This window comes from Cheilinus undulatus, linkage group 14 (assembly GCF_018320785.1).
Source record: "Cheilinus undulatus linkage group 14, ASM1832078v1, whole genome shotgun sequence".
Lineage (NCBI taxonomy): Eukaryota > Metazoa > Chordata > Actinopteri > Labriformes > Labridae > Cheilinus > Cheilinus undulatus.
In genome coordinates this window covers 21,073,825-21,100,813 of record NC_054878.1, presented here as the reverse complement: position 1 = coordinate 21,100,813, position 26,989 = coordinate 21,073,825, and the positions used below count along the sequence as shown (strand labels likewise).

Sequence of the window (26,989 nt, the reverse complement as noted above, 5' to 3'; positions counted from 1 at the left end):
TTTAAATGTGTGCAAACAGTGTGATTTATTGTTTTTTCTGTCCCTAAGGGAAAAGTTGTGCTTATTTGCTAAGAGACTAGTTTCCTCCCTGGACAGGAAAGTCCAGTGCTGTCCTCCGTCTCCTGTCACAGGTGATGACATGATGAACCCCATTGTCATTGCATTCACTTCTGCTTTATGTTTTTTGTTTTTTTAATCTGACGGTCGGTTTAAATGCAAAGTGTGTTTAAAAAAGTACAATGAAAGAAATTAAAAGCGACTGATCCCGGGCCACGCCTTTGCAGCGTCACCTGCTCCATGTGAGGTAAGTGAGACAGACTTCTTGTCAGACCAGCTGGCAGCAGATAAGAGAGCCAGAAGCCTGCTCTACAGGTCTGTCCGGGACGCTGACAGCACTAAGCTATAGTTGCAAACGCATCCGTTTTCTCTGTTTGCCCTCAGAGGAAAGCGTCAGGCCATTAAAACAAATGTGTGACTGGGCATGTGGGTTTATTTGTGAATGAAGGCATATCTAAACTGCCACATACAAATCCTCTGGTCATATGTGCATTCATTGGTCTGCAAATAAGTGATTATTCTTTTATTGTGTGCTTGTGTCTGAGTCTGCTCATGATTTAATTCCTTTTTCTTTACTACTAATATGTACATCATCACTTTGCAATGACAGCATCAATTTAAGTGGTGCCACAATGTCTGTGACCTAAGACTGTGTCAAAGATGCTTGACTAAACCTTGAAAGCAAAACATACAATGATACTAAAAACACAAGATACCTTTGCTCATAGTGAGCTAAAATGCAATTTTGTTTTATCAATTGACCTATGCAGTATATTGGAAAACTGATGATCTTCTTTTAACACTTTTACACAACGCTACTAAAAGGAGAGTAGACAGCATCATGCTTTATTTAAAAGTAAAACAGCTTCTTTGTTCACCTACCTGCTACCATCAGACATAGTGACCATATGTTTGTGTTTGACAGCCCCATTTTTAAACTCCATGTCCAAAGTCCAAACAAATATCTCTAAAATATAGATGTGTTGCAGTTTTGAACAGTTAAAACTAGAGCTGCCAGCATTAATGTCTCAATTATGATGCAATTTAGGTCCATAATTAGTGCATTATTTTTAATTGCTTTAATCCCATTTCAGGAAACTTTGGTTAAGCCATTGTAAAGTCTCCTGCAGCTACAGTGATCAAGAGCACCACTGCTTCCTAATGTCTCATTTCACTTTAAATCAAAGGGGTAGGATTATATAAGTTTCATGTAAAATGTAAAATGAGATGCTTTAGGGTGCTTTCACACCTACGACTTTCTGACTTTTCAGTTTGAGCCGTACCAAACTGATACGTGTGAAACATCCCTTGGACCATGGTCCAAGCCAAACAGCTGGGCCTCGGTCTGGCCAAAAGAGGTGGTCTCTGTCCAGACCAAACTGAACCACAGTCTGGTTCATGCCAAGTGTGAAAACATTATTTTGAAAGGTTCAGACCTTCCTATCAATGACAGAAAATAACAGCATGAAAACCAGGAAAAGAAAATCTAACACCAAAACAAAATGAGCTACAGAAGCGCATGGGAGAAGAGGAGACGATGTTATTAGGGTCCAATTGGAAAAGCTGGTGACAATCTATGCAATTTTGTGTATTGTGTTAAATGGTGTTGAGAGGTGCACTGATGAAACCCTGTTGTACCACAAGCTCACACATGTGGGTTTGACTTGAAATGAAAATGCCTAAATCCATTGCTTTCATTCATGTGAATGGCACAGAGGCCTGGAGGGCAAAAGAGCTTAGGACAGAGGCAGCCACTGTTGACCACTAAATGGAGCTGCGGCACCCGGCATTTCTCTTCAAAGCTGTCATCATTTACATCACCTGACAAGAGCAGAAAAACAGAAGTTAATCCAAACAAAGTTTTTTTCACTTTGGACTCGTATTCAACACCCAGGCTCGCTAAAAACCACCAAAAATAGCAAGTTCCATGCCAGAACTTATCTTTGGTGTTCTACAGTAGTGAATAATCTTTGAACAAACACCAGGATCAAAGTCTTCAAAAGTATAGATAGCTTTATGTATTTTGGATGTGTATGGGCCAAGTGAGGGCCTTCATAAATTACAGGTGGCTGCTAACAAGCAAACATTAGCTAGTTCATGTCATCCAGTCACTGTCAGACATAGCTCTGTAGCAGTAATGTTAGTTAAATTGCAGCCATATTTGGACTTCATAACAATTATTTGATGTCAGGATTATGAGAAGTCTGTTTGGTACTAATGTCTATTAGCATTTTATCTACTATTTACTCCTTTCTGTGTTGTCAGGTAGAATTATGTTGAAGTACAACCTAGGCATGTCTCCATATTGGTTAAAGCATCAAACTGAAAAGAACAGCTTCTTTCATTTGAAAAATAAAGTAAACTGGTTAAAACACATAGGGGGCAAAGGATACCGTCCATTTTTTCCACTGAGTACAGCAGCAGCAGGAATTCCTCCAGCAGCAGGAAGTCTTTCTTGCCTGCCAGGGGGTGATTCAATGAGTGTGTGACGTAACATGAAAGCCATGAATGTGGAGTTTTGAAAATATGCTCACACTAGTCAGACAGCTTACGTTAGAATTCAACAACTTAAAGGAGGAAGCAAGGAAATCCCTCAAACCTGATGTTACGGCTTGCTTGTTTTGATAGCCTACCCAAGACAGGAGAAAAAAAATAGCCAATGTTATTGTTGGCTAGAGCTACAAGGCTAGCTAACATTTAGTTAAGTCCTAGTTGACTGTTGTCTAGTATTAGCTTATGGGTTTCTTAACATGTTGTTTTAACCTGGAATATGTTTTGTTTCTCCAGATTTTCATCTATTTTCTCTTTTGGAAGTTTAAAACTTTTGCTTCCTAAACTAGCTACATAGTTAATGTTACTGTGTAAGCCAGTGTAGCTATGCCAGCTTTAGTAAGCTGGATAACGCTAATCCAACTGTATTAGCTAGATATGTGACATAGCCACATAGAAACTTAGCTTAGCTAGCTTTAGCAAACATAGCATAAGCTGACTTAACTTCTTTAGCTTTAGCTATGTTCAGCCTAGCCATTTTATGTGGAAAAAATATGGGTTATGAGAATTGCAAAACTGTAAATGTAGTCTTCAGCTACATTATGTACTGTATGTAGCCAACACAGCTAACATAGCTTCATTAGCTTTAGCCTTAGCTACCGTAGCTGTTAGAGTTTTTCCATGGAGGACAATGATTTTCTCTTGCTTCAGCTATGTTCTATCTAGCAATTTCACACATACAATATGGGTTTACGGGGCACAGTGGTTTAAGGGGAACCGCATGTACTTTGACCCGGATTCAAGTCTGGCCTGTGCCTACTTTCCCACATGTCTCCCCCCTATGCTTTCATCTCTGCTTTTAACTCTATCCACTGTCCTCCTCTGTAAATAAGTGCATAAAAAGTCCCAAATATACCTTTATAAAAATATGCGTTTATGAGATTAGTAAAATTGTGAAAGTACAGTCTTCAGCTACATAACCTACTTAGCTAAAATAGCTAACGTAGTTCCATCACTATAGCCTTAGCTATGTTAGCTACTTTTGGTTGTTTTATGAAGGATGAGCTTTTCTTGTAAGGGAACTATTTAGTTAGCTGTATTAAACATTTTGTAATCAGATTTTGCAGGTCAGCTTTATGTTCTTGAACTTTTGGAATTCTAACTCTTACTGCAAGTTTCATCCAATTTTATTTTGAACGTTTTATCGTGTATTTCTGTTTTGAAAGAGGCAGCATCTCACAGTAGGTCTGCAGCCAGACTGTCTTCAAATATCTGGAACACATAAGCTAGCACTGTTTTGCTTTAGTGTCTATGCTCTAGTCGTGTGATGTTGAAAGAAAATTGCAGCCAGGTGTATATGGTAAACTGTGACTCATCCCAATACTGAGAGAATAAAAACTCCCCTTAAACAAGAGCCGTAATAACAGGCCATTCTCCTTCATGTTGGATAATAGACAGACACGCTCTGATAAGTGTGTCAAAGATAAGTACAGGACAGCTGCTCAATAATGAGGTCTGACAGAGATGTGAATTTTGAACCTCCTATGTCACTTGGTTGGAAATGCCCCCATTATAGCCACATACCCATGCCACACGCTCCACACGCAAAGTGACATCACACGATACAGACAATGGATAAGTGAGTAAGGATGAGTAAACAACAAAGATTTAGATCACTGATTGGATTATTGAACTGTGTTCTTAAGAAAAGATGGATTTTGTGTTTGGGCTGCAAAAAAACAAAAAACAAAAAAAACACACCCACACATATGCTTCTCTATCTTCAAATCCAACCATGTACCACGTTTAAAAATCACTCTTTCCTTATCCAGTCTTTGAGATTGTTTTTGGGAGGCACAGGTTTCATGAAAAGACAATATAATCCGATTAAATATAATCTTAGATGTACTTGGAGACGAGGATGAGGGTCCCATTATCTGGAAAATAACAGTAGGGATTCATGCTGCAGGCTGTGTCATTATACAGACTCTTGGGAAGCCCCTGGAGCAAGTTTCTGTTTCGTCATCAACACATGACACATTTGCACTGTCCTTAAACATTCATCATGTACCTCAAAGGACTTCAAACCTCCTGTCAAAACAGTGTTCGAGCACAACAACAAAACTGCTCACATATTAATCCCTGACGGTTATTACATACAACAATATGAGACAGCCACTTCACAGGAAATTCTGGTTCTAAATACATCTGATTTGTTTTAAATCACTAATGATGATGCCTATAAATAAAGAGCTACGAAGTTAGAAGCCCGGTAGCTTAATCTGTTTTGTTGTTTCCACTATCAAAAGCTAGGAAAGGTACCAAAATACCTGATCTGTAGTGTCTTACTTTTTTGGCACCCTTCTCTTGAGGGAACAAGCGTTGCAATTCAACCTTAGAGACTGGAATTAGGCCAGTAGTCTAACAGTAGTAATAACAGACCAACAAAAAACATGCCATGTTTTATACAGAGCTGAACAGCTTTTCTTTACTTGCTTCTAGAGGGAATGGTGATGTGTGATTTAGCAAATAAACAGAGTAGGGTGTAGGTTAGACTGAAATGACAACTCAATTCAAGACAAAAAGTTATGAGATGTGCTGTTCATGAAAGAGTCGGTTCTAAGAGGCACTCGAGAATAACAGAGGATGGCTCTCATTTAAGAATGGGTTTCACTCATTTCCTTTTTGTTTCCCCTTTTTTTTGTTTCCCCCTTTTTTTCAGTGATAAAAAAGACAAAATTTTACCAAATGTAGAGTTGTTTGGGAGCTGATAAATAAGCTTTTATTGTTGAGCTGAACCAAAATCACTATGAGTGGGGCTGGATGGACATTGGCTGTGGAAATGCAAAAAAGCTCAGGGTTCGCTGCACCAAACTGGAGTGAACCAAGTGAAACTCCACTGAAACAGTGTGAAAAGGCCTTGCTCTGGCATGTGGAAAATCATGTGACTTTTCTGCTGCAATGTCCAAATAAACTTTTAGGAATAAAAATGAAAAGGCAGCTTTTTGTAAATGGCACAAATCCATTGTTATTACGCCGTCTTCACACATGCACAAGGCCCCCCAAAATTACTGAAGTGTTCAGGATGAGCTACATCTGTAAACACAACAGTATGAGTTTACTATTCGCTCATTTTAGTAATGTGTCGTCCAAGAATGAGTGGGTTCAAAGATCCAGCTCTTTAAATAAGATCCAGATCCTGGTTGAGAGTTTGTTTGTGTCTCCGTGTGTTATTTGTTTAGTATTCTTCACACTGCTCCGCCACGGGCATAAGGACTTGTGCTTGATGGTATAACATTGTGATTGGGTATTTTTGAGTGACAGTGTATTTTAAAAAACAATTACCTGGTATTTTTAGTAATTAAAAAAATAAGCACATTTAGAGTAAAATGCCAGCACAATATCAATCATATGTCATGATATTGCTAAATTTGGCAGATCAAATGAAGCCAAACTGGTACCTAAATGAAAAACTATTTGGGTGCCAAAAGAGTCGACTCTTCTTGCTGAGCTGAGCCAAATGACTCAGATCACTAAAAAGAACCTGAATTCCCATTAATATTTCATTTATATTAGAAAAACATCCAGTTAAACATAGCATTGATATGAAACATTGGGAATTGGAACTCCTGCTTTGTTCATTTCGGTGTTTCCCTTTTTGGATTATGTCCCTCCTTGTGAGAAATCCTCACAATGTAATTTTAGGAGTGCATATTTCAAAATGGCCCTGGGATTCTAAATATAAAAATCTAATTTGTATGACTCACACAGACCCATCGCTAATAGAGACAGATAAAACCGGCAAGTTACGTACATACATAGTGTTACACAGTTACTTTGCAGATGCATTTAGGCAAAACTGTGTGAGGCGTTTTCTATTTTTATGAGAAGCAAATCATGTTTCCACTGTGTTTCAGTGTCAATAATTTGTCTGAATGCAGGGTTTGTACCTCGTGGTACCTGGTCCATTTTTGGTGTCACCTCTGGCAAGATACCACGTTTGTTTAGCTCCAAACCCCTCCTGTTGTCAGCTTTGTGCTGCTGTATGACTAACCACACTTCCCTGACTTTTCAACAGTATTTTGTCCCGCTACTACTTGCAACTGTCTGTGGAAGAAAAAACAGGCATTGCCTCATCATCCTCCTCAGAAGGTGCAATACATGCTGTAATAGAAAACCAAGTTCCTTGTACCAATACTGAGAAGAGTTGAGTTGGGCCAAGCCAGGCCAGTACCACAAAGGGAACTGCACCATAAACTAAGCTGATCTTTGCTTAACTTATTGGTAGAAATGCCATTCACAGTAAACACACGAAAGAGACTATCTGTAGTCTTATTTTTTAACAAAACACTGAAAAATGCGTCTCTCTGGTTTTGGTTTGATTTTATTTTTAAATTTAAATGCCAAACACTTTAAATATACAGTGCTTATCAAATTTATTACACCACCACCCAAAGTAAGGGTTATGCCACAGGTGCCCTTAATTAACAGCATTGGTAATTACCAACATCATTTTTTTATGTTTCTGCAATGGTTAATACACCAATATGTAGAAGCTCTTTTACCAAAATGTTATTTTGAATGCTAAAATATACTTTTCAAATTTACTGATTTACAAAACCTGAAAAAATAGTAAAGGAATTTTATTATTTCTTGATTAATATGTCAAATTATGGTTATTTACTTGCATTCCTGAACAGAAAAATTAGTTTTAGTGGTTGAATATTATGCTTGATTAATTTCTGACTTCTCAGAGAAGCCCAGTGAGCTGGCTCAAATTTGGGTATAAAAAGGTGAATTCAGTTTGAAATTCCTCATTCCTGTTCAAAATGGTAAAATGTTGAGAGCTCACTGAAAATGAAAGAGTCCGCATTAAAGCATTTCATGATGCTGGTTGGTCTCTGAGACAAATATGACAGGTGATCTAATAAATTTGTTAAGCGCTGTATCTGTGAACAAAATCAAGCTAATGGACAGTAAATATTGGACTTGCATTTGTTTAAATGGCATAAAAATGATGCTTCATGACTGCTAAATCACTCTTTGCTTGCAATTTTATGTTACTTGCACTTCATGATGCTGAATGGTCTCTGAGACAAATATGACAGGTGGTCTAATAAAGTTGTTAAGCACTGTATTTTGTGTTAACACTTGTTTTTTTTCCTCTGTAGTTTCAGACTTTATCCCTGAACAAGAAAGAAACATGTTTTCAAACCCTGCTCATTCATTCAGTTGTGGATAAAAGTGGCACACACACAGACACACTTGTTTGATGGTGACACAAACAGGCTGAGTAAGCCGATTTACTGCGCTCTGAGTAACCGGACAGCATCCAGTCACTCTCTGCTGAACAAGTCCAGACACACCTTATCACTCTGTCAGAAACTTCACTGAAACCAACAACTGATGTTGTCATTAATACTCTAGACTCCATCATGTGTTGGCAAACTGTCATGCCTTTGTGTTTTTAGGACAATGATCGTCAACCATTCTCCTGTTCACTGCTCTATTATTCTGATGTATCATTCATAAGTGAATGTGCTGTAGCTGTATGCATGTGTGCATGTAGGAGTGCGTATGTGGGACAACATGGGTTGTGTTGACATGCATCATGCCCTCACTTGCTTCACCATGTGTACTGTGTAGATGTCACAACAACCCCCCTGCTCCCTCCCCTTTCCTTACCTTACCCCCCGCCATTGCACTGTGAGAACACCTCTCCCCCTTGATTCCCAGACATGGACACACCCAGAGAGCAGGCTCACAACCAATCGTATCGTACTATCCCAGTATGTAAATGACACCCTGTTTTCTCTCATAAACATGAATAACTGTCACTTTACACTTTCACTTTATCTGACTGTAGTACTTTATGATAAATATACCGCTAGAGTACAACCAGTTGTGTAGTACAGGGCACACGCATGTATATGTAGTGTACACACTTATTTACACACTTATTTACATACACTTATATATGTACAAATCCTTCAGGCCCATTTTTAGTTGAGCTAAAGTTGCAAGATGGTCTTAAATGTTTTTTGTTTAAAACTAGGGCTGTCAAATTATAACATTTTTAATCGTATTTAACCTCAGGATTTCTATATTTAGTTGCAATTACTTGCATCCTTTTTATCTGATTTTAAATCCCACAATTTAGCATTTACCGTTTTTCACATCAAGATTAATGTCGAGATGGCCAGAAAAAAAGTCAAAATGTCAAAAATACAGTCAAAATGTCAGGTTGAAATTCAATTTTGAGAGAAAAGTCAAACTTTCGTAGATGGGCCTGGATGCAGACAACAGACCTCATCTTCCTACCGAAAGTCAAACGGGCACCACTGTACCTCATCCTGTCATATCACTTGAACTGAATAGTGGAAGTTTGTCTTCTGAGTTGTTTTCGAGCAAATTAATGGAGACAGGTCTGCCACATCAGGAAATACAAGATGAAGAATCTGTGATTTTTTTTGTACTAAAAAGCAAAATGATGACATCAAACTGATTTTGATAAATCATTTTATACTTAGTGATCCATATTCATGTATCACTGGGAACAGAGATAATATGTGGCGCCGGATTTACTGGCTGGCCGTATATCGACGTTGACACCATATTGCCAGAGGCAGGTCCTCTATGTAAGGCAATACTAGTAGACGAGAAATATGTGAGATTTTTGGAAAAAAAAGCGCAAACTATCACACTAAATTGATTAACTGTTTGTTATAGTGAACTTTGACTTAATTCTTGACATTTTTTTCCTTTTTCTCAACATTTCAGCCTTAATCGAGAAACCGTATTTTAACTTACTCTTGAAATTTCGACTTTATTCTGCGCAGCTTGATTTCTTGACACTTCCACTTAAACTTGAAATTTGTATTTCAACTTTTTTTCCTGCAATTTTCAAATTTATACTCAACATATTGAATATTTTCTCCACATTTAGACTTTAACCTTGAAGAGCACAGGGATTTTTATTTTCAATCTGCATTAATCAGTAATTCAAGTTAAGGGACTGTTATGATGTGATATAATTAGGTCTTCAACTGGACTGTTGTCTTTGTCCCAGCATACAAGCACCAAAGAAGAATGTCTTTATTGACAGAAAAGGGTTTGATGTTTCTATGCTAGATGGCAATATGCCCCATTTCAGTTCTAGTGAATGTAGCAAACAAGTCAGCAGTAGCCAACCAATTGTAAGGTGAACGGCAGAAACGTATTATTATATCTTTGTTCATTACATACATACTCCACTCTTTACTTTTGGTACAAATGAGATGAAAAATAATTTGACTTTTTCTACCTGCATTTAAATGTACTTAATGTGTATCTTTTTCTTGATAATGACATTAGTTGTGTCACTCCCCATTACACTCTTGTCTTCTCACACCAGCAGAGCTGCTTTGAATATAATCAGCAGGGAGGTGTTGCCACTTAACTCCTGCTCTGAATGCTGTGGAGATAAAACACTCGTTCTCTGGTGATCTTACAGAGAGTGGGTTTGGCAGATGTGTTTAGCAGGGAACACAGTGTGTAGATAAGATTGTGGCACCTCTAGTGAGTTAAAGCAGCGCTCAGGGTTAAGTCAGAATACATCCTTTCATCAATGAAGAAAGCTTGAACTAACAAAAAGAGACTGGACTTGATGATTAAATGATAAACAACATCAACTTGCATTGTATATACAAATGCATGAGCAAAAGGAGAAGACTGTTTACTATTACCTTGAAATTTATTTATGAAAACTAGAAAAGCACTTGGAGAGCGCAGACCTCCACCATTAGCCCTATCTCCCAATAGTACAGCATCCTTTAAAAATATTCCTGGATCCAGACAGTGATCCAAATCACTCCCAAAATCTTATCAGTTCTTCCTTATGCCATTCCTGACATTTCCTGAAAATTTCATCAAAATCCGTGTTATGTTGCTAACAACAAAACTAACTAACAAACAAACTAAATAACAAATGAACAAACCCACCTGATCACATAACCTCCTTGCCAGCGGTAAAAACACTATCATGGATGTAAAGTAAAGAATGTGCATTTATGGGAAAACAAACCCCAAAAGGCAGTTTTAAAAGCTGGTTTATTTGGTTTAAGTTATTTATGTTCCAGATCATCAAACAAATTTTAATATTAGACAAAGATAACAAGAGTAAATACAAAATACAATTTTTAATTGATTATTTCATTTTTTGAGGCTCTATGTGAAAAATAATTGCCCCCTAAACCTAATAACATGTTGTGCCACTCCAAAACCTTATATTTTGTCATTTTAGGAGATCCAAAGGTGGACTTGCTGGTGTGTTTTAGATCATTATCCTGCTGTATAATAACCTGACATGCAGATATACTGTTTCATATTTCCACTGCATGGATATTTCACGTTTATCTGGGAAAGCTCCCATAGAAAGCCTTTAGTTAGGGCAGGACTTTTTAAAAAAATTTCTAATGGTGATTGGATGATTGTTCTGCCCGTCATATTCATCACAGACCAATCAGAGTGACAAAACATGTGGTGTAGTAGCACGCATGTGCAACTCTGCAACAAACCTACTGCCAGGCTAACCACTCCACCAGCTCCCATTGTATAGACCTGCACAACCCCCCCACCCCCACCCCCCTCCTCCTTAACTCTTGTGAACTCATGCCGAAGCAGGTCAGCAGAAGGGCAGAAACATCTTTTCTGCCATGAAAAGTTTTCAGTGCTGTTTCTTGGTCTTTATTGTATTAAGAAATGTGGTCCAGTTGTAATAAAACTACACGGAAGTTGCTGCTGGCTCACAGTACAACTAAACCCAATCTGTATCTACTGCCTTGTTTTCCTTAAAATAATGCTGATTGGTCCAATCTGCATCTGGTTCTCCATAAATGTTGCAGAGGAGTGCTTTGCAAGATGGATTTGCCTGATGACAGACATGGAGTCTGGCCAATCCATTGGCTTTGCAAGGTTAGCTGTTTAACCCAAGTGTGCTTGAGCTTGAGGTCACAAGCTGGACATTCCCTTCAGGATTTTCTTGTAAAGAGCAGAATTCATGGTTCCATCAATTACGGCAAGTGGTTCAGGTCCTGAAGCAGCGAGGCAGCCCCAGACCATCACACTACCGCCACCGTGTTGGACTGTTTCAGTTGAAAGTTCAGTTGTTGTTGAATCATGAGCACTGACCTTAACTAAGTCAAGTGAGACTTGCGGGTCTTTAGATGTTGTTCTGGGTTCTTCTGGATGAACCTCCTGGGTGGGTCATCTATGCACTCTTGTAATGATTTTGGTAGGCCGGCCCCTCCTGGGAAGTTTCACCACTGTTCCAAATTTTCTCCATTTATGGGTAATGGCTCTCATCAAGGTTGGCTGAAGTCCCGAAGTCTTAAAATGGCTTTGTTACCTTTTCCAGACTTATAGATATCAATGGCTTGGTTCTTATCGGGGTATGATGTGTTCCTTTTTGAGATCTTTTAGCCTACTTCACTTTGTCAGACAGGTTCTAAGGGATTTTTTTGGATTCGACAAGTCTGGCAGTGATCAGGCCTGGGTGTGGTTGGTGCAACTGAAATCAGTTCAATTCTTTTATTTTCAATTGGGGGGCATTTTTTTTCACATAGGGCCAGGTAGGTTAGGGTATGTATTTCCTTTAATAAGTGAAATACTCATTTCAAAGCTGCATTTAGTGCAGTTGTTTGATTATCTGAAACATTTAATTCTGACAAACATACTAATAAATATAAGTCCTGATTTCTTGTTTATAAGTTGCTGGGTCTCATGGCTCAGGTTTAGCATCACTGCTCCAAAGTACCATGGTTCTCAAGAGGTATCAATCCATGGGCCTCATAGTTTTTTTAACATTGTCATGAGATTTGAGGGAGCATATTCTTAAATTCTGGAGAATATTCTTGGTAATTTTAGGGGGCATTGTCTTTGAAATTTGGGGAATTTGCTTGAAATTCTTCTTTTTTGGGAATTTTTTATTGATATGTTTAGGCGTTATGATAAAATTTCTCTTAAACATTTTGAAAATATTTGATGAAATTTGGGGATTTTTTTACACGATACATTTTTAAAATGTATTCGATTTTTTTTGCAGAGAAACTGTAGGGAATTTCTTTGAAATTTGACTTTGGAAAAGAACTTTTCCAAAAAATTCCTGTTTAAAGAAAAGGCTGATGTTTCAATCTATCAGGTGTAAGTGGGAGAAAGTTTTTTAAGAGGGATGTTAGGCTTAAATGATAAAAATGAAGTCACAAATATTTAATGACTGGGAATGCAAGAAGAAGACAGAAATAAAGTTCAAAAATAGATGGACACAAAAATGACAAAAGAGCAATAATTTCTGTTTTAAAAAAAAACGCCCCTGACATGTGAACACCAGTGAAGAGCTTTCATTAGTAGCAATTACCTGAGAAAAAGTTTTACACCAGTTTTACAAATATCTGTTGATACTTATTATGCAACAGGGAGAAGTAGTACGCAATGCAGTGAAGTTCTTATAATAACTTTATCACATACGTGTGGTTGTATTCTTTCATTTACACCCAGGCATAAATATTCATAGACACTCCAGCGTCATGTTTGTTGGTGGCTCTGCCAGTGTTCACGTCTCACATGTGCTTCGTCTGTGTTTTTGAGTGCATTTTCGTAGCTGTGGCTCACTTCCTCTCTATTTTGGATAACAAACTCAAATGAATAAATGTTTTAGATGTGATTGTGGATTCATGAAAGCTGTAGACTTTACACTTTTCACACATCGTTTCCCATGTGAGCAGTAGGGAGCTGCTGAATGTCCTGCATGTCTTTGGGTCGTCAGTGACAACGAGCGCTCTCTGTTTGAAGTGTTAATCATCTCATCTCTCCCTGTGTGCTGATCGCACACTTCAGCTGCCTCATCTACAACCTTGCATGTACTTTGGCTGTGCCTGACTTTGATCATGTGTGGTCACTCTGAAGTCGTTACATGTATGATGACTGCAGATTAAGATAAAGGAAGAGAAAAATGGACAACAAGCAAAAAAGAAGTGTATCTTAGACTGTTTAAATTATCCTGCATGATGAGCAAAGGTTTCTGATTATCCTCTGCTGCTGACTTTGTTAGTGTCTCAAGCTGTTTGCATATTAACCCCCCTGTGTGTTACTCAACAGCATGAATGACGAGCACAGCAGATTCACAGAGCTGTTGACTGTGGGACAGAAATAAGCGTTGTTGCCTGCAGGCACAGTCACAGCCAGGAACCAAGATGATTCTCACTGGCTCTGCTCGACACCGAAACTGACAGTTTATGTTTTGACAGTTTTATCTTAATCAACAGACCTGTACAGTTTTTGTGATTGACAGCTTTGTTTTTGTAATGCATATATAGGCTTTGAGTAAAATACATGAAAATTACAGGAATCGCTGATAATGCCCTCTTTGGTACAGAAACCCAAAGAGCACAAGCATTGTACATTTTTAAAAATTTATATGTGATAACACATATTATTTTGGAATTACAACACAGTGCGTTTACATGCACAGTAAAGTCAACTACAGAAATAGCTTGATAAGGATATTTAACTGTACTACTGTCCTTGTCCCAGTATACAACCCCAGCTCCAAAAAAGTTGGGATGCTGTGTAAAATGTAAATAAAAACAAAATGCAATGATTTGAATTTGACCTAGATAAATATGAGCTTATTTTGATTTCAAAAGTAAGGGATAATGAAAAACAGCATTTTGCAGATTATAAGGTTAACTGGCACCAGGTCCGTGACATGACTGTGTATAGAAAGAGCATTAGAGAGACAAAGTCTCTCAGAAGTTAAGATGGGCAGAGGTTCATCTATCCACGAAAAACTGTGGAACAATTTCAGAAAAATCTTCCTGAATGTAAAATTGTGAAGACTTGAATATCCCACCATCTACAGTCCATAATACCACACAAAGATTTAGAAAATCTGGAGAAATCTCTGTGAGCAAGGGTTAAAGCTGAGGGCCACTATTGGATGCTCAATTTCTGCAGGCCGGTGGCACTGCACTAAAAACAGGCATGATTCTGTACTTGAAATCACTGCATGGGCAGTGAGTTCACTGTGTTGTCCACAAATGTCAGTTAAAGCTGAATCACGCAAAAAAGAAGTGAAACATGTGAACATGATCCAGGAGCGCCAAAGCTCATTTGAAATGGACTGAGGCAAAATGGAAAACTGTTCTGTTGTCAGCATAATTTGAGATTCTTTTTGGAAACCATGGACAATGTGTCCTGTGGACTAAAGTGGAGAGGGAACATCCACATTGTTATCCCAGCACAGCTCTAAAGCCTTCATTTCTGATGGAATGGGGTTGCATTTGTGGCTATGGTGTGGGCAGCTTGCACATCTGGAGAAGCAGTATCAATGCTGAAAAGTAGACAGAGGTTTTAGAGGAACACATACTCCCATCTAGACGTCTCTTTCAAAGAAGGCCTTGACTGTTAAAAAAAGACAATGTTAAACAACAAACCACATCTATCTTAACAGCATGGCTTCACTGTAGAAGAGTGGGGGCTGAACTGGCTTGCCTGCAATCCAGACCTTTCATCAATAGAAAACATTTGGTGCATCATCAAACCAAAAATCAGGTAAAGACCCAGGGTTGGTGAACAGCTAGTGTCCTACATCACAAAAGAACGGGACAACATTCTTCTCCCAAAATACCAGAAACTGGTCTCCTCACTTCCCAGATGTTTACAGACTGCTGTTAAAAGAAGATGGGATGGTATACAAAAGAAACTAGAAAAGCACTCGGAGAGCGCAGACCTCCGCCATTAGTCCTATCTCCCAATAGTACAGAATCCTTCAAAAAATTCCTGGATCCAGACGGTGACCCGGTGATCAGTTCTTCCTTATGCCATTTCTGAGATTTCCTGAAAATTTCATCAAATCCGCCCAGAACTTTTTGAATTATATTGCTACGAAACAAACTAACAAATGATCAAACCCACCCGATCACATAGCCTCCTTGGCGGAGGTAAAAATGTCCCTGTCCCTACTTTTTGAGATGTGTTACTGGCATCAAATTCAAAGTAAGCTAATATTTTTCATGAAATGGTAAAATGTCTCTGTTTCAATATGTGATATGTTGTTTATGTTTTACTGTGAATTAAATAGGGGAGTAGGAGGTTTGAAAATCATTGCATTGTTTTCATTTACATTTTATACAGCGTCCCAACTTTTTTGGAATTGGGGTTTTACACGCACAGCATGTGAATCAATCAGTTGATGGGAGAATATGTCTGGGAATAGGATATAACTCATCACATTTTGTTGTGTTTAGGTTATTGTGATGGCTAACTGCATGTAATTGAACTGACCAGTTTTCCTCTTATGTTGAGTTAATTACAGTAGATTTCTTGAGAACCTCAGAAATTTGCCCATGATCACAAAAACCAGTGTTGTTATCTAGAAATAATATTGATAAGTAGAGATCCCAAGAAAATATGTGTAAAGTGCTCATAATTATGTGATAGAGTAAAACTAACTTACAGTTATATATTTGCTTTGGGCTTCCATACTTTGAACGTTCTGATGCTATTAAATATTTTTTTTTCTGTTTGAACTGTTGAAGTGCTATGAATATGAGGACAAGTGAATTGTAGTTTTTATGTTTGTTTTGTTATGTGTGCCACTGCCTGTCTGAATGTCACACACCTGTCAAAGATTCCCATAAATACAGCCTCAGCCAGTTAGATAGAAATACAATGACAACAACAACAGTTTTTTTTCTCTGTGTGAAAGAGAAGCTAAAAGTCACGCCAAGTCTCCTTCCAAATGTCCAAACTGCCAATTTCAATGGCCGAGGAGCAGCCGCAGTGAGCCAATCGGCTTCATCCTGGGCTGGGCAGACCTGTCTGTGCACCTGCTGATTCCCAGGCCTGGTTGCCAAATCTTCAACTACAGTGAAACCCAGCAAGAGTGAAACTGGCCCTGAGCCAGAGGAAGACCTGGCTGACTGCTCCTGACACAATTGTAAAAAAGCAGGAGATCCTGGGAGGAGGACCAGCCCCGTGTGAGGATGAGAGAAAATAAAGATGACTAACCATGAGAAAAAACAGAGAAGGAAGAGTTCACTGAACTCCTGGGAACCAAAAACCTGTCTGACATGGCTTTCACTGTTGCTCAAAGAGTGCATTGTGCCTGTACAACATGTACATGTGTCAGTGTTTGAATCATGTATGAGTGCTCAACAATGCTCATTTAAGACAGGACATTTTGTTTTATTATGGTCAGATAATAGCACAGCATCTGTATTGTGGGATTTACTGAAAGGCAGGGGAAGAAATCTAATTTAGTGGTCTACTTTGATCATTTGATTTTTAGTGTCTGAAAGAAGACAGACCTGATTTATAATAGCATTTCTCCAGAAACATTTTGTAGTTGTCACTGAAATCCAATCTAAAGACGAGACGTAAACACTTATAATTTTTCATATGAATAATGTGCCCAACGACATAAAGAAGGATGGTTCAGAGACAATCAGTACGTTTACATGCAGTTAGAAGAAGATGAATTATTGTTAGTCTGACTAAAACTAGACGTTTAAAATGCATGTGAACAGGTTAGTCTGACTGAAGTCATACCAATTCAAATTTTTCCAAGTCAGAGCAAAAAACCTAGATAATGCAGCTGGAGATTGATTTACCCATGTGTAAAAGCTCAATCAGACTAGGTTTTTTGCTAATGCTCTGCAGTCTACATGCTGGGTTTTGACCTGGAAGCTGAACAGCATAAATGCTAACCAGTGCAGAAGATGCATTTTCATCTCCCTTTAGAAATCACCATAAGATAGGGAGACAAAGTGCATGATATTTGTACTGAAGTGTAGAGGATGTGAGAAAAGTCCAAAGCTATAAAAGCATTTATGATTTTGTATTCAACATGCAACCGGTCAGGCGCATGCCAACTTGTTAGTGATCAGGTGCTATAGGGCTCAACAGTGTGGTCCCAGAAGCAATAATCCCATTCATTTTCTCCATAGTGGATTTGATTATTAGCCATATCATCAGAAATATCCAAGTCAGATTTACCATGAGCTACCTGAGAGTTACAAGAGGTATATGCTCTTTGAGAAGACGAACATTTGTAAGATATCAACTTCATTTTAAGAAAAACATAGTTTTTTTGCAATTCCAGCCAAAAATACTACAATATCCACAATCCAAGAGTGTCATAGTGACGTCTCTAATTGAAGGTGTCTCCAGTTACAATGGAAAAGACTAATAATGCAATATTATCATTCCATATACAATCAGCATGATAAAGATAAGTGTATGGTAAAAAGGTAAATACATGGTTTGAAAGCTTAAAAAGCTACTAATAACAACAAATAAATGAATCACAATGGCTGATGGGATCCATAGTTCTCAACTTTTTCTCCATTTTTCAAATGCCATTTTTGCGCAGAATCAAATGTTTTATATTCATGAGTACTCAGGCAGCTGGTTAGCTTGGTCAAAGCGTAGTAATAAAGGCTTTACAAAATGTCTATGGGGGATTCGAATGACTTATTTTGCCTCTGGAACCAATGCTGCCGAAAAGTGGGCAGGAACTGTTGAGCTCTTTAGTGACGATCTAAAAGTGGCATATTGCAACTTTGCATAATAGATTTGAGCATGCTTTTGTTGTTAAATGAATCACTTTTCTTGTATACTTGGACAAGCACAGTTGTCCAGTTGAAAATCCTGATAGTCTTACTGTACATTTGTAGCTTTGACTGTGCGTGTTAAAGTACTGATGGTAAGAAAGTTTTCACAGAAGAATGGACTGTACATAGACAGCAATGGCTGAGCAACTTTGACTGCAAAGAAAGTAAAGACCCCCTGATACTGACGTACGTAACATGTAGAGAGAGTTTGGTGGCTTTTGGCGATGAGTGGTGGATTTGTTATGTATTGCTACTGAAACATGAAATCCAACTTTTCTTAAGAGAGCTAATACTTTGTTTTCACACTTTTGATTTTTACTTTAGACTAACTAAAATTAAATCTTGGTGTAAAACTGACGAAAATTAGATTTACTTTTTATCAAGACTGTTGGGCGTTAATCCATATTTGTCCCCTTTTTATTTAAGGTATGTTTCATAAATATATTTGAGTCAATGACAGTCTTGCTGGTGCATTAAAATGGATGTTTTAGAATTCTATCATTTTTAAAATACAGCTTATAAATTAGTTAAAAGAAAATATCTGTTTGTACTAAAAGTAAAGACTAAAATGTTAGGACTTTTTATTGGCTAAAAGTGGAGTAAAATCCTTTTAAGTTTTATTAAATAAAACTAGACTAAATGGGGATTTGGCCTTGTAATGTCACACTGCGCCGGTTTCTTCCCTGTTCATGTCACTGGTGTGTGATGCTATGACTTTGGATTCCATGGCAATGACGGACTAAACTTACAGCTGGTGTTAAAGTTGCTAACAGGACTCACACAGTTGCTCTGTTAGCTTTTGTTAAAGCTAACATAGCTATGCTTAATGTTACTACATAAGCCAATGGAGCAATGCTTGCTTTCGCAACATGAGCCTTAGCAAATGTAGCTTATGCTAGCATAACTATGCTAGCAATGTGGCGATGTATCTTTGTAGCTAATTTTGCTAGTTAGATTTATCAAGCATAGCATAAGCTAACGTAGCTTCATAAGCGTGATCTGTTTGCTAAGTAGCTATTTCATGTGAATAAAATATGGGTTTATGAGATGTGGAAAACTGTAAAAGGTACACAGTCGTCAGCTACATCACCTACGTTATTTACGTAGCTGATGTTGCTGAATCAGCTTCAACTATGCTATCTGTGTTAGGGTGTGTTCATGGAAGACAAGTTTTATTCCTGTAAGCCGACTGTTTAGCTGGCTTTATCGTTTTGTAATCAGGTTTTGTAGGTCAGGTTTTTAACTTTAAACTTTTGGTATCCCAACCCTAACCTCAATCCTTACCCTAACCCAAACTAGAATTTTAACCCAATGATATTTTTATGCTTCAGTGTGCATTTCTATCTTGACAGAGGCAATGTCTCACTGTAGTGTTCTGCAAGAGGGGGTGTTTAGAGCTATCGCCTGCAACCAGACAGTCTTGGACAAATCCAGTGACAAGAGCTAATTTTCCCCCAAAAAATGTGTTCCAGACCTTCTAGTTTGATCAACATCTTCAAGTAGCCCCCTAAAACTTTCAGTGGACAGGACTTTTAAATGTCTTATCCACCATGGCCATTGATGTCTTCAAAAACGCCTTTTTAATGGAAAAATGCAAGCTGGGTCGGAAAAGAGTCATAAATAAGGCATGACCTTTGAAAATGAGAGTCATGACCTGCCTTGACCCGGCAAGCTTTTAAGATCTTTATGGCAGCAGAGCTCCAGACACTCACTTGCTTTAACACAAAGCAGAACATCCCCATACTTTCTGAAAAGGACAGACACAGTGTAAAGCAATCTAGACAGATTTCAACTGTTGATAAGATGTGATTCCTGGATTTCATCCCAGCCTCTTGCAAACTGCCTGTGTGGTTGATAAGAACTTTTGTTTCACTTTTGTCACTTTCAACATCTTTTCTCAGTTATGACTGCACCAGTTTGACTCATTTATCACTGCGATTTACCAATATGAAACATTACTACATAAAAGAAAACATTGTGCTTGGACAGCTGGTTATTAGTCAGTCTTGGTTAAATAAGAAAGTTGCCTGTTGTCCAAAAATCTGCATGATATCGGCTTGATTCTCTTGTCTGTTTGGCACCTGTCTAGAAAGGCATGTACTTTCATTATTGATTAAGATTAAGGTATTGAATAGCTGGCCTAAAACTCTCCCTTGAATAACTTTCACCATATGTAGATTTGGTGTTGCCTTTGTTTTTGTATTGGAAACAAGTAAGTGATGTTTTTTGACAGTAAATATTATCCTGTTATCTTTTGACGGTCACATTTATCCCACATAAAGGATCCTTACAGTGGAAAATAACGTCTATTACAGCAGTGTGCATTAAAGTAAAGCCCACCTCTGACATATACACAGAGGTAGGCGTTACTGTGTAAAGCAGTAATCAATCTTGTCACTGAGGGTCTTGTTTGCTTTTGTGGGTCACAAAACAGTCAACATTTATTCAAGGCTCTTTCATAAACAGACAAAACTCATTCGCTTTTAACACAGGTTTGGGTTAGTCTTAGCTAATGATATGCTGCAGTTAAGGCTGAGGTTATAAATTCAGAATAACAGGACCTACAACATGCTTCTGCCTTATAGAATAATACTTGGCTGTTATTTGGCCTGTAAAAAGGAACATACTTAGCTGTAAATGGGGAAATGACAATTAAAGTAAGCTTATTCATTTTAAATGGCTACTGTGTTGGCAAGCAGTTAGCTGTTTGTCTTTAGCAGGAATGGACAACAGTTATTCAAAGTCCAATTCCCCTTTTCATAAATCTAAGTCAAACATTTACTCCTCTTTGAACTATTTTTTGTATTAGCCAACAATTCAGGCACTAGCTAGCTGCTATTGTCTATCACTTGATCGGTATTAAACAATGGGCTTTTACAGCTTTATTACTTAAACATGCGATGAAAATACTGATGACAGAGGAGTGAAACACAACATTAACATTTATCAGCTTTAAATCACTTTTAAGATGCTGAAACCTCCAAGGAGCTATCAGCACAAGCTAACCAGCACACAGTATGATTGTTTTGATGCGCTTTTTACGGGCCTGTCCACAGATTTGGCTGGGCCCCTGACAAAGCCTGAGAACAAGTCCTCCCCAATTGTAATTCATCGATAGTATCAGTGTTTCTGTTGGAGCAGTAGCTTTGGTGCTAGTCTTGGTGCAACTTTTCATCCATTTTTCACACTCTTTCAGCCTGCTTTTTCTACCTTAAAACCATTTTGGTCAATTAAACTTCTTTCACCAGTTTTTCTGCCTGTTTTTGTACATTTTCACCCATTTTTGCCACTATTGTTTTTTTTTTTGTTTTTTTTTTGAGAAATTGGGTTTAACTTTTGACGAAGACTGCATAGAGGCATTTAAAGAACAAGTGTTTCTTTAATAAGAGTGGTTTTTATTCAGGTAAAACATAAAATATGGTTATCACAGTTTTACTTCACAATGAACCATGTTTTGCTGTTCTCTATTGGCCCCCAGTGTGGCCAGGCCCCAGAGAGCTCTTCCCTTTATCCCCACATGGGTGCCTTGTAAATATATATATATAAAGGCAGCTTTAATAATTCAAGTTACGGCTCCCTTTTTGGTATCCACCTTCAAAAGTCACTGGGAGATTTTCAAACCTCCTCAGCGGGTTCCCTAAGGGTCAAACCAAAGTTCATCTCCAGTCCAGCCTTGTCAGTGGTGTCAGGTGGCAAAACATCAGCCCTTCTCTATGACCTCTCCATATGAGGTCATCAGGCCAAGACGAAGGATGTCCTGCTTTAATTTGTTGATAACAGTCGTTTAACAGAACCCTGACACATGACTGCAGGATGGACAGCGCTCTGACTAATGGCAAACAGATTTCTGATGAATTAGGATCAGTCTGGGTGTTTTTTTTTTGCTCATCTGTGACTCATTCAATCTGCTTTGAACAAATGTATTGTGGCGCATTCAGGTCGGAAAATGGCTTCTTAAACCCTCTCTGCTCTGCACTTATCTCCTTGTCACAAATACTTAAGCTCAGTGCACAAAGACACCTCCATCCCTGAATTTTCTTTTCCACCAACATCAGCTTAAAACAAACGTATTACAGTCTGTATTTCTGTTATGTTCAGTGACATCTTTCACAATGTATTAGAGTAACTCAAACACAATGCTTCTGATTATTCTCAACCAGTGAATTTGTCTCATTTGCTTTCTTTTGAATGCCACTCATCCATCTTTCCAGCCAGGTTGAAAACAGCACAATCAGACACAGCAATCAGTCACAGCATGGCAGAGCCGAACCTCGTCAGCCATCATGTGGATTGTTTTAGAAATGGTAGGCCTGAGGCTCAGCTGGAGGCTGAAGGGTTACTTATCATATCCTTAGATAGAGTAATGGTCCAGGAAAACTACCTGGAGTGGTAGGTAGGATTATTCAGAATCCCTGCAGGGAACAATGCTCTTTGGTGCTTTTCATGACTTCCTTAAAAACCTGACTCTCATGGATGTAAAGTTGATTCTGTCAGACCTGGTAAGCAATTATTTGTCATAACATTAAACAAAAGCTATCTTAAAAACACATATAAGACAAGGGCTATAGTTTTCACTTCATTTATTTGCATCACTCTGACATGTAAAAAAGACAAACATGTTAGAGAAAGAGATGATTATTCAGATTAGTGACAGGGACATAAAGTGTGACCAAAAAAATCAGTAGAGTACAATAATGCATTTAAAATCCATGTCTTTTATATTTCATTTTCAGAAAACATGAAAAAAACTGTTTAAACAAACAGAATATTACATTCAGTTAACTTCCACAAGAAGCATAATAAAGCTATGTCCTCACTCTGAGATCCTCCAAATCTTACATGGGGGTGAAAACTGGCATCACTTTACATTGCAGACCTGCAAGGCTTTTTTTAAATCAAAGTGTGTGTATAAGTTTACACTTACATTCAAAAGAAGGCACGTAAGTTTCCTCTAACTCAGTGCTTACAGGGCTTATATAAGATAAGGAGCGCACTGAGCATACAAACAAAGAGAGGTGAATAAAAAAAGCCAAGTGGGAGGTTCTGCAGGGTGGAAGTCAAGACTCCTGCAGTGCTAGCTTTCACAGATGCAGATTGATGGGAGCGAGAGACAAAAAGCCAATGATTGCTGCTCCCATGCAACCTTTCAGCTTAGACAAGAGGATTTCCAATTAAGTTCCTGTGTCAATTTGAGAATCAAAACCTAAGTAATACAATAATTCATGATTTGTGACAATATAAACCTGCAGATGATTTGTAGGCAGACGACTTGTAGACTAGAAAATACCAGCCAGGGGAACTTTCACATGCAGGTATAAATGTGGCATCTCACACTGCAACATGAACTTGCAGCTGCTGCATATAAATAGGCTGGAGAGGCCAGACAGTGAGAATACAAGAAGTAGCTAACGCCCTTCTGCTCAAACAGAGAACAGACACTTTCACTTGTATTCAAGGCAGCAAAGCACAGCATGCAAATCAACAACATTTACATGATGGCCTGTGCTCTCTCTCTGTTTCTGTGTTAGTGATATCTTTCCCTCCCTCAACCTCAACTCACTGTGCTTTTCACACAAGTCTTACCATTGGTGCAAACAAAGGAGAGCATATACACACTTTGATTATAACACACGATGCATTTTTATAAGACCCTGATGAACATATCTAAACATAATATAAATAGACAAAGCTGTCCTGAGTGAAACCAGACCCTTTCAAAGATTGACCCATAATCCTTTCTGCTCTCTTGTTTGTGCTCATGTTTTATTTCCCTGCACCATTTGGCATCCCAGAATAAAATAAGCCAAATATTCATCAGGGAAGGATGCCAGCCCGCCACAGATCAGCGCTGTAACATCAAAAGTATAAATAAATAAGAGTTTTGTGTCCCACAGGGTTAAAGTCTGTTAATAAGTTCAGACAAAGCAGAAGAATTTCTTCCAGCTACACCTGGAGAAAGCTTTAGTGCGCCTGTCAGAAAACCTCCTCTTCTTGCTCTTGCGAGTCTTGTTCTTAATGGCAGCGAAGATGGCGGCATCAAATGCCTCCTTTAAGTTCTTTTGCGTGAGTGACGAACACTCGATGTAGTCCGTAGCCCTGATCTTCTCTGCCATGCTCCTGGCTCTGGAACTTAGAACTGGCTTCACATTAGAACGGTCCAGATTGATGAGGACATTCACGTCAAGCAGAAGGTCCGATTGAGTCCCAACAAGAACAATAGGTGAGGAAGGATTATGGGCCCGGATTTCTGAAACCCACTTTTTGGTGATGTTGTGAAATGAGGTGGGGTTGACCATGCTGAAGCAGAGGAGGAAGACGTCCGTGTGGGCGTATGACAGAGCCCTAAATTCATCAAATTCCTCCTGAAGGGAACATAAAGAAATGATGTGTCAATCACACTGTGCAGACATGGTAGAGTGAAAGAGACTGAGTCACTCTAAAGTCAGGAAAAGATCAGTCATACATTAAAATACATGGTGAAACCTCACTGTTACTGAGTCACAGATGGGATGAAGCGATGATGAAGCAATGATTGAACTTTCATTCATCTTTCATAACATTAAAGTCACCTATGTATCATTTTAATGACGGCTATCAATGGTTTAAATTTGGAAATATCAACTGTAACAAAGCCCTCAATTGTCAGAAAACTTTTGGAACACTGATTGTAGTTGTAAATAAAGGCTAAGTACAACAGAAAAACTATCTGTGAAGATATTATGGAGGCACATGACCACACAAATCCTGGATTAGCAAACAAAACTATACTCTTACCTGTCCAGCAGTGTCCAGAAGCTGAACTTTGACTGGAGATCCTTCCACTTGGACCTGGCCTGTAAACAAAGAAGAGTCATAATTTAGTTTATTTTGTATTTTTAGCTCATAAATTTATGCACACACAGTACCTATCATACATTATTAACCCTTCAATCATTAGGGTTTCAGGAACCACTTGTTTGACTTTATATATTGTATGGCATGTAAACTCATGTAACATCTATAGTTATAAGTCTGTTATTTAAAATGTGTTCTTAATACTGAACCATGTAAGAATATTCAGCTTTTCTGCACTTTTATGCAATGTTTACTATATTTTTACTATCAAAATTAACTTCTGTCCTTACTACATATTTAAACATCTTCAGAAATATATGGGAAGTCAATTTAAGTTATTACATCTCTTTTTTTTATATCAATCTAATTAAATTCAAACAACTTTATCAATCCTATAAGGGGGGCTATCTATGAGAATTTTGAAAAATATTTAAAAAATAACAAAAAAGAGAACACATTAATAATGAATGGGAGTCCAAACATATTATAAGATATAATATTGACATTTATAACATTTTAGACCAGTGGTTCCCAACTGGCCTAGTCTCAAAGGACCCACTGTCACACTCTTAATGATAAATTTTCAGCCAAATTTCAAACATTTTCAACCTCTTGTTATATTTATTGGAAAACATGTTGCAGTTAAGACTTTAGAACCAAATTTAACAAAAAAGACAAGGGAAAAACATGTTTGAAACGCAAATTCTTTAAAAAAAACCTTTGAAGAGCATGCATGCAAACATTTTGCTTTGCTCTCAATGCCTTGTTAGCACTTTTTTGTTTTTGTCTACATATCCCAAGAAATTTATGTATCAGCATTAGTAAACCACTTTTGTTGTCCCAATAAAAGGACACAAATGAGCTGAAATATCAAGCCAACAACCCAAAGAGATCTCATCAGCAATTGGTAAACTGGAGGTAAAAAAGTAAATGTAGGTCCGCTTAAGGCTTCCATACATCAAAGACTTTTCACCGCATGTATTCAGGACTAGAGAAAAAAGTTCCGTGACAAACTGTTGGGTCCTGGCTCACCAGTTGAGAAACGACATATTTAGGCAGATAAGCAGTCTAAACAATTAAGAAAAAACATACTCACCAGAGAAGACATCAAACCCAGTCTGCTGGTACTCTGTAGGATATCCATTGGAGGTGTAGCTAACTATCATGCTAGTCTTCCCCACAGCTCCGTCGCCCACCAGCATACAGCTGATCACCCCGGGCTCCAGCTCGTCCTCCCGGGTCAGCCCGCAGGCGGAGGGGACTCGGGACTCGTGGTAGAAATAATCCATGTTAGGTGGCATGTCGAGCCGCGCATTAAAGCTCTGAACACCGACTCTGCTCTTTCCTGATCTCACTGACACTGAATGAAAGCTGAGAGGCTGTTCAGTAAGTTACATACCGCCAGGTCGTCTGTCCTGTTGTGACTGACGGGAGACATGAGTTGGGAGGGAAGATGTAGGAAACTTTGTGATCAGACAGGTTGTGATTTGCATAGACACTCCCACTGAGAAAAGACAGAGAGAAAGGCTCCTAGATAGATAGATAGATAGATAGATAGATAGATAGATAAAGGAAAGTTGAGTTTGTTTTGGACGCCTACATTTTTGTGAAGGCTTATTTATTTAAAAGTTTACCATTTAAAATAATAGTAGTTGCGTTATACCTTGAATCTTTTATGTCTTGAGTCAGTGAATTCTTTATATCATATAAGGTTTTCACTTTTTGCATTTAAATGAATATATGCCTATGTATATCTCATGACACAAAAGGTACCAAGATATTCATCCATTGTTTATTTAGATTGTGTATCTAAATTATATTATAAAGAATATGTTCTGATTGTTTTAAAATGTTTACTTTGATCACTTTCCTGTGTTTTTTTCACTTTGAATTATATATTTATTTCATGTTGGCTATATGTTTACTGGTTGGATAGAAGACAAAATCTTTTCACTACA

General features: G+C 38.1%; 1 protein-coding gene across 1 annotated transcript; it reads right to left on the bottom strand.

The window, feature by feature from the left end:
* Positions 1–22,789: 22,789 nt before the first annotated feature.
* Positions 22,790–26,454, bottom strand: rhov (ras homolog family member V). The gene is made up of 3 exons (XM_041804647.1): positions 26,128–26,454; positions 24,972–25,030; positions 22,790–24,559 (listed from the first exon to the last, which is right to left on the bottom strand). Exons 1-3 carry the CDS (start codon positions 26,330–26,332, stop codon positions 24,113–24,115), a joined length of 711 nt encoding a protein of 236 aa, XP_041660581.1. The 5' UTR covers positions 26,333–26,454; the 3' UTR covers positions 22,790–24,112.
* Between the last annotated feature and the right edge of the window lie 535 nt (positions 26,455–26,989).